Genomic DNA, 6,811 nt, shown 5'->3' on the forward strand with positions numbered 1-6,811 from the left:
AGCCCGGGTGCAGACACGTGGCGGCTTGCTCTGTGTGTAGACGCTGGGCAGGGTGGAGGGAAAAGAAAAAAGGAAGGAAGAAAAAGAACAACCTTCCCCAAAGCCCAACTCCAGCCAGCTGGCCAGGCTGAGAGTTCGCGAAAGTTTCCGTGTTCCCAGGAAGAACACAACGTGAATGGTTTCTTGGGTCATTTATTTCGTAAGAACAACTCCCCTGCAGGCGCCAAGGTGTTTCCAACCGACCGCTGGGCCCCGATGTCCTTCCTGGAGTCGGGCGGTCTCTGAGCTCCAAGAACAGCCAGAAATGGAGGAGGAGAGAGAAACGGGACCTGGGAAGGTTGGACGGTGCCCCTTGAGATCCCGGGAGGAGTGAGACTAAGGGAAGGGAGAAGGGGAGAAAGGAGGGAGGGGGCCCCTGCCCCTGCCTTAGAGGAGGACCTGGACGGACAGAGACGTCTGGTCCGCATGGCCTCGCCCTGTGCGTGGGAAAGGGCTCTAGTGACCAGGAGGGGAGGCGTGATGGAGCCTGAAGCCCTCGCCTGGTCTCACCCACCAGCTGGGCGGCCTTGCACTCTGTACTCACCCTCTCTGAGCTTCCCATTTGCGCGTTAGTAGAGGAGAGAGGGCAGAGGGCTTCTGGGGAGGCTGCCCAGAGGGAACTCTAGTGAGAGCATCGGACAGGTACCCAGGCCTCCTCCTTCCCTTTCGTGGCCTCATCCTTCTGGCTCTTTGGGGAGCGCCGAGATGGGGAAACTGGTCCATGCCTGCAGAAGCCAGGCCTCAGGAATGCCTTCGGAGTTTCAACCGCATGAAATGGGCCTGAGCCAGTTCCAGGAAAGGGCTCAGTGCATGGATTCCTTCCCGGGAAAGGCAGGAGCAGGAATTTGCAACCATCGCCTGCTGGAGCCAGCGGGAATGGAGTCAGTGGCTAATGGCTGGCAGCGCAGGGGTCTTTGCTGCCAGCTCGCCAGTGGGGCTGTCGCTTTCTGCCACAACCTGGTCCCATCTACCTGTGGGGGTCTGGCAGCCACAGGGCCCTCGGGTGAGCGATGGAAGCGGGAGGTGGGGGGAAGAGGGGAAGGGGCCGGGAAGCGGCTTTGTGGTCCTTCTTTCGGAAGCAGGTTGTTGTGAACGTATGTGATCACAGTCCAACTCATTCCCGATTAATTGGGCAGGATATGGAGGCATCTGGCTGTTGCATAGGGCAACCAACGATTCCGCGTGCGCTGGAGCACCGGACGGCTTTTGGAACCAGCCCAGTGCTGCCAGGCACAATTATTTTCAGCAATGTCTTTCTGCCACCGAAACTTAGGACTGTGGACTTTGGCATGCGAGCTAAGTGCCGATTTGCAAGCTCACAAATTGACACGATCCTTGATGCAAGATGTTGTACCAGGGCCGAATGGCAGAGAGACGGACTCCTGCCTGCTGCCACGTAGTGGTCGGGCATGTTTGGAGAGAGCAGTGTGCGTGTGTGTGTGTGTGTGTGTGTGTGTGTGTGTAAGGTGGGGGTGAGAACGAGGCTGAGGGAGCCAGGGACCAGCTTACAAAGGGTCTTACAGGCCAGCTGCAGAGTTTGAACTTCAGCCTGTGACAATGAGAAGGAGCTCACTCATCTCAGGCATCAGTCCCTCCAAAAAGTCTGGCGTGGCTCCCAAGATGCTGTCAAAGGGCCCTGGGTGCTCTTGCTGGACCATTCACTATCTCTCCACCTGTAACTTGTAAGGCAATTCATTCTTTCCCTGCTGTTACCACGAGGCTCTGAGCTTCTTGGGAAAATTGCATTTGGTCATATTGATTCCCCAGCACCCAACACAGGGCAGACCTGTTAGACCCCAAGGTGATGCTGGTGGGATGGGCTGTCCTTGGTGGGAGAAATATGATCAGGTCATCAGCCACAGTGAGGGCCCCTGGACCCAGAGACCCCACATAAACCCTCAATGATCCAGGTAAGAGATGCAGAAGCCTAGCTTGAGAAGAAGAGGTGCAGAGGAAGCGACGTATGAGAAAGATATTTAAGCAGTTGAAGTTCGCATTGCACTGCAACGGAAACAAATCTGACTAGTAACCATGAGGCTGCATATGAAGGTTCCCAGGCCAGGGGTCTAATTTGAGCTGCAGTTGCCCGCCTACGCCACAGCCACAACCACGCGGGATCCAAGCCGCATCTGTGACCTACACCATAGCTCACGGCAATGCTGGATCCTTTAACCCACTGAGTGGGGCCAGGGATCAAACCTGCATCCTCATGGAAACTAGTCAGGTTCGTTTCCGCTGAGCCACAGTGGGAACTCCCATTCCTTGCACTTTTGAGATGGTTTTGGGAGGTTAAGTGATGAGTCCACAGTCACACACCACACACTCAGGAGGGGGCAGGATTTGATTCTGGGCAGCCTGACTCCACTGAACTATGGAAGCAGCCCACCCAGGGTCATGGTCCTGCTGCTGTGGACAAATGAATATTGAAGCAAGTGTGTGAGAAGGAAGATAGCCGCGAGCATCCCAGAGCTGGGGTGTGGCGTGAGCCTCGGGATTAGACAGAAACCCTTCTCCCTAAGGGCTTGGATGCCCTTTGGTCCTGCAGGTAGAGTCCAGAGTCTGCTCGGCCCGAGGGGGCCTTCTTGGTGTGACTTTAGCCTCGGGGAGCCACCTACTTCCTGAGACAAAAGAGGGCCCTGCCAAAGCCTCCTCCCTCCCTGGGAGTTTTGTAGTAAGTGGCCCGTGTCCCTCATTGTCCATTCTGCCAACGGTTCCCTTCCCCCTTCCTCCATGAATCAGCACTTAAGTACTGCCCTTCTGTGTTCCTTCCAGTTCCATGGCGATGCTGGGGGGGAGCCTGGTGGCTGACCTCTCGCAGTGGAAGGGACCAAGGGCCTACCTGTTGTCACGGGCCTGCTCGGAGCCTCAGGAGATGGAGGTATGTGCTGGGGAGCACAGGGGAGGGTCTCAGCCCAGCCTGGAGGAAGGTGAGGCGCCATGGGCTGGGCCTGGTATACACATGGAGAGAACACCATCTGGGCAGCAAACACACCATGAGAGGGAGCGTGCAGGGCCTGTGCCTGGGGAGCAGAGAGCACTTAGGACCAGATGGGTTTATCCAAGGTGTGGCCTCCTTTAGGCTTTCAGCCTGCTCGCCCAGTCAAGGCCTCCTGTCCCCTTTAGCCCAGAATAAGGAACATGAATGTCCTTATTGGAATGAATTCCACTGAATTGTTGTCACTTCAAAGAATCCCAACAACACGTACCCAACCCCCTCCATGTCTGGTCTAATGCAGATGTAGGAAGCCAATGGGGAGAGGAGGCCCAGAAACCCTGGGTTCCACATTAGGAGGCAGAGCCTGATCAATATGGCAGATCTGGGCAAGAATGGCTTGGCGTCCAAGAGGTCAGAGGGACAAGGGGTCAGGTGGCAAGGGAACTCAAAGGTGCTTTGGACCAGGGGCAGGGAAGGTTTTCCTTCTCCATGGTGCTGTCAAGTTGCTGAGTGGGGAGCCAAGGCCCAGGGGCATTAACTCTACTCAGGAGGGGAATATGGAAGAAGCTGTAAACCCACAGCAGAGGGGACCGTTCAGGGGAGGAGCAGAAACGTCAAGAGCAACGTCTCACTGGGTGTGGCTGTTCCACTGCAAGCTCTATGAAGTCAAGCGCCATAGTTGTTGGGCCCCTGGTGTGTCCCCAGTGTCCCCTATAGCACCAGACACATAAAGCTATTCAATAAACATTCATTGAAAGAGTCAAGGAATGGCTGTTGAGCTGCTGAGCCATAACCACCCACCCACCCATCTGGATAAGAGCAGCAGCTGGCGTCTAAAGGATGACCCAGCTTTATTCAGACGGTGGCAACAGCCTGTGGCCTTTCTGACAAAGAGTGTACAGTGTAAGAATGAACAGAAATGGGCAATAATTAAAAGATAAAGCAAAGCACTGAACAAATTCTGTGTTCCCAGGGGAGGGTGGGTCCCACCTTGATGCCTTTAACTCGCTACAAATCCCCCTTGGCCAGTTCCCCACCCTTTAGCTTTCTCCCTCCTGTCCGGTTTCTGTTTTTATTCTGAGATGATTCTGTGTTGGTGTTCAAGTGTATAAACTGGACCTCTCTAGTCACGCATCCTTCTCCTCAGTTAGAGATGCAGCAGCATCATCGGTCCAGCCCCAGCCCCACCTCCACACTCATTCTACACCCCAGAGCTGCCGAGTCACCTCTAATTCATGCAGATCCCTTCAATTTCATGCTCTATCTACATACATATATGCCATCTACTAGACACGAAAATAATATATGGTATTATTTTTGTATCTAAATTCGTCCTTAAAATTGTATTATACTATACAGTCAATTCTACAGTTTTTTTTCCCAATCAACACACTCTTTGATTCATCCGGGTTGTAAATAGAGACCTAGTTCATCTTATAAATTGCTATATAGTTTTCCAAAGCCTGAACATGCCATTTTTCATCTCTATAGTCTCCCAAGGATGGGTGTTTTTATTTTTGGTTTTGCTATAACAAACAAAGCTGTAATGAACATTCTTGTAACTGTCAGTTTGCACAAGAGTCCATTGAGGATGCACCTTAGAAATGGAATCGCTGGGCTGTGGAGTGTATGTGGGGTGATGGGAACACACGGTCCCACACTTTGCAGTCCTCCAACCTTGTATCTTGGTTGGCCTTGTGACTTGCTGTGACCAACAGACTCTTGATGGAAGGAGCCGCATCAAGTCGTGTGACCTTGAGCAAGTCACCTGCTTGGCCCACCCCGAGCCACCAGCAACCTGATTCCTCCACTCTTTACTGTCCCAGCTTCTCCTTAGGGCAGGGTCCCTTCATCGTGAGAACAGCTATCAGCCCAGCAGCCTCTCTCTGGAGCAGCCATCCAGTAGGGAGAGAGGTGGGAAGAGGATGAAAGAGGTAGAGCCCTTTTTATAGTCCGTCATCTTTCCCAAGCCACTGAGGTGAAGAAAGGCCTGACCAGGGAGGGTGGTCAACGGTGTGGCTCTGTTTTACCTCTTTCCAGGCCTTTCTTCTCCAAAGATGCCTTTAGCCCTTCTGAGATGAAGTCTGTGATACCTGATGATGCTGTCTGGGAAGGACCAGTGCTCCCCACGTGTGCTGGACGTTTTAGAGAAGATGCATCTTGGAAGGTCAATTATTAACTTTCCTATAGCCCCTTAAAACCCTCCTGGACTCAATCCAAGTAGATGTGAAATTCAGTCTCTCAGGGACTTTCCCGAGCTGCCCCAGAAGCTCCGCAAACACGCCTGGCTGGGTTCATCACACTCTGGTCCACGGTCACAGGAGACACATCTCAGATGCCATCCCCTCCAAGTCTGTGTCCCATCTCAGCTCTGTCCAGTGTCACTTCCCGACAACCCCACCAGACGTGGTCACATCACGTATAGCAGGCAATGATGTCACCACTGTGCCAACAGTGCAGATTGAGCAAAGCACGATCCACTGCATGGGACACCGAAACAGCAGCCTAGCTTGCAAATATGGCGCTTGGAACACTCTTCTGTTTAAAAAGTTGGACAAGGTTACCAGGCTCTTTTTTGTCAAGACTCTTTTGGAGAAATTAAATCATGACCCACGTACAAAGTCTCTCTCCTGTCTACCCTGTCTTCACGTTCTACCCAGGTCTGGCTCCAAGGTGCTCAGCTGGGTGTCTGTCTCTGCCCGGGTCCCCTTGTTTCTATCCTAACCCCACCCCCGCCCCAGCCACCTCCCCCGGGCCAACTGACAGGTGAATCTGTTTCCTCTGGACTTGGCTTTCTCTAACTACAAGTCCAAGGGGAGGGTCACTCCTAACACCGCTGCCCCCACGCCCCACCTCTCACAGCTCCTGGGCCTTCAACCCTCTTCAGGATGTCCTCCAGCTGGGCATCGAGTAATTAACAGCCAGATTCAAGGGCCAGGAGGGTCCCAGCAGCAGCATCGACTGTCTCTGATAGTCCCTGCTAACTACGTTCCTTAAGTCAAAGCAGTGTCCTCAGAGCACCCACTCTGGGGTGACAGTCTAGACCTTTGGTCACAGAGAGTAGCTTTTTTCCGGCTGGTGTATCTGGGTGGAGATAAATGTGTTCAGAGAACACGGATGTGATCAGGCTCCTGGTCATCGGCTTCTGTGCCCGCCCCTGGCATTGCCTGAGTGTGGTCCTTCAATGCAATTGGGGGGAACTTCTCAGCAAGAAATTGATTTGGTTCCCTGCTCCCCACTATCTTCTGTTTCCAAAAGATCCCCTTCCCACCCCCCCCGCAAAACAAAAACAAAACAAATAAAATTAAAAAATAACAAAAAAGGAGTTCCCCTCATGGCTCCGTGGAAACGAATCTGACCAGCATCCATGAGGAAACGAAGCTGACTGGCATCCATTCGATCCCAGGCCTCGATCAGTGGGTTAAGGATCCAGTGCGTTGCCATGAGTTGTGGCATAGGTCATAGACGTGGCTCAGAGGTGGCGTTGCTGTGCCTGTGGCTGTGGTGTAGGCCAGTGGCTATAGCTCCGATTGGACCCCTAGCCTGGGAACCTCCATGTGCTGTAGGTGTGACCCTAAAAGGACAAAATAACACCACGACAACAACAAAGAAAACCTACCATTCCTGGAAAACAGCCTCCAGAAAATGTGGTGGAATTTAGGACTTTCTAAGTTGAGACCCCCGAGTTTCCCGGTTTGGGCCAACGTCCTCCTCAGTCATTTGTGAGACCACACTTTCTCGGTCACCTTTGCGGGTCAGCAATTTCTCCTCTGCCTGCTGCGCTCCTGGTGCCGGGATCTTGGGTGGAGGGAGGGTTCCTGGTTCTCCTTGCAAACA

At 53.2% G+C, this 6,811-nt stretch overlaps 1 protein-coding gene across 1 annotated transcript; it reads left to right on the forward strand.

The window, feature by feature from the left end:
* Positions 1 to 292: 292 nt before the first annotated feature.
* Positions 293 to 6,296, forward strand: LOC146401909 (uncharacterized). The gene is made up of 3 exons (XM_084967058.1): positions 293 to 1,042; positions 2,812 to 2,917; positions 5,015 to 6,296. Exons 1-3 carry the CDS (start codon positions 745 to 747, stop codon positions 5,151 to 5,153), a joined length of 543 nt encoding a protein of 180 aa, XP_084823184.1. The 5' UTR covers positions 293 to 744; the 3' UTR covers positions 5,154 to 6,296.
* The last annotated feature ends 515 nt before the right edge of the window (positions 6,297 to 6,811 follow it).

Source organism: Sus scrofa, chromosome 7, assembly GCF_054392235.1.
Source record: "Sus scrofa isolate SSC_HxYL_T2T_F1_AM1 chromosome 7, Sscrofa_HxYL_maternal_Yorkshire_Landrace_v2.0, whole genome shotgun sequence".
NCBI lineage: Eukaryota > Metazoa > Chordata > Mammalia > Artiodactyla > Suidae > Sus > Sus scrofa.

Coding starts and splice junctions, on each gene's coding strand:
- LOC146401909 (XM_084967058.1), top strand. CDS start 745: ATGGGGAAACTGGTCCATGCCTGCAGAAGCCAGGCCTCAGGAATGCCT. Junction 1,043..2,811: donor GGCAGCCACAGGGCCCTCGG/GTGAGCGATGGA, acceptor TGTTCCTTCCAG/TTCCATGGCGATGCTGGGGG. Junction 2,918..5,014: donor CGGAGCCTCAGGAGATGGAG/GTATGTGCTGGG, acceptor ACCTCTTTCCAG/GCCTTTCTTCTCCAAAGATG.